Source organism: Sphaeroforma arctica, assembly GCF_001186125.1.
Source record: "Sphaeroforma arctica JP610 unplaced genomic scaffold supercont1.7118, whole genome shotgun sequence".
Lineage (NCBI taxonomy): Eukaryota > Ichthyosporea > Ichthyophonida > Sphaeroforma > Sphaeroforma arctica.
Genome location: NW_014033440.1, coordinates 1 through 1499, shown reverse-complemented (window position 1 = coordinate 1499; position 1499 = coordinate 1). Strand labels below are relative to the sequence as shown.

The following is a 1499-nucleotide window of genomic DNA, read 5'->3' as shown; positions in this document are numbered from 1 at the left end:
TATATATATTATATATATATATATATAGATATATAATATATACCTACATATATATATATAAAGCGTAAATGAAACCTCGTTTAAATGGGAAATTTAAGGTGTTATATAGACTTGAGCAAGAAATTAAATTTAAAACACACAAATTTTATGGAAAAGTCTGATACAACAATGTAGACTAAAAAGCACTGCCATTGGGTAGAATTAAGCAAGAGTGAATGTTAGCGACGGAGGTGACTACTGGTTTGTTCGTTTGCACAGAGTTAACAAAAATACCGACGCGCATACACATACATGCGAGCATTGCAGGAGAATGTAACGATTCGAAAGGCTATATTCAACTATGCTTGCACTGCTGCACAGATAGCTTCATATTGGTATTGTATTGCCAGGGCCAGTTTCAATTGAACAAGCGCTCTGCATGTGTTGTAGCATTCGCGTTTGTACCTTAAATACAAATCTTCATATCGGAACAGTTTCCACAATCTAAATCACTTTATATACGCAAATCAACTTTTGCATAACGTAATCATATTCTTCTGTGGTACATAGATTTATCATTTGACCGTGTACCGGTGCAATCAAGGGGCCAAGATACTAACGTATTGTATCTATAAGGAATCCCTACACAATACTTGAGTGAAACACACATGTGCGTACCTCGGATTCACAAGCTACCTACCAAAGTTAACAAGCATATTGGCCTTTGTGTCAGGTGACGTTTGTATGGGCTGCTGTCGTTTGGTATGTATATGTATCTATCAGGAGTACGTACAACATAGTGACCATTTTTCTAACGATTCTTATCGTTATCATCAACATCAACAACTGCTCCCCAAATTTGAAAATCCAGAGTTCAGAGTTCAAATTCCAGACCCCCCAGAAAATATTTTCGTAGGGCGCCCCATAAATACTGTATTGTAGAAGCCTACGATCAACGATGCGGCAAACTTTTAAATTTATTAGTAAGATATTATACATATACATATTTGTACAAATACAATGAAGACAACACGGTCTTCACAAGCGCATGATTGAAAGCAGACGAATTTAGATATATACCGAACAAACAAGAATCTGTCACACGAGCGAGGGCTGTTATGGGGACGCCAAGCCGATCGGCTGTTGTCGGCAACGATCTTGCAGTCGTGGTTGCGAATTCGGCAGGGACAAACCCAAAGAAAGAGGAACACGCCAAAGGAACTGTAGGCCACCTCTTAGTAACTACAAATGATAAGTACACGACCACAGAGAAGCGGGTGGCAAGGCGGAAGGTGAGATCTAGTGCTGGTGGGATCAGGTGTAACTGCTTTAATGCTATGAACTTTGTCTCCAGATATGCTTACAGGTGTATTATAATATGTAAGTGTTGTTGTCCTCAATTCCGTATACGTTTGACAATCTACCATTATTATCCACGTATATTTGAATTTCCTTATGTTCTATTACACACACAAACACACACAAACACACACAAATACACACACACACACACACACACA

General features: G+C 38.4%; 1 protein-coding gene across 1 annotated transcript; it reads left to right on the top strand.

The window, feature by feature from the left end:
• Positions 1-1043: 1043 nt before the first annotated feature.
• SARC_15977 (hypothetical protein) lies at positions 1044-1271 on the top strand (the record flags this gene model as incomplete). The annotated part of the gene is made up of 1 exon (XM_014289912.1): positions 1044-1271. A coding segment is annotated over exon 1 (174 nt), but the record flags the coding sequence as incomplete, so codon positions are not given.
• Positions 1272-1499: the final 228 nt, after the last annotated feature.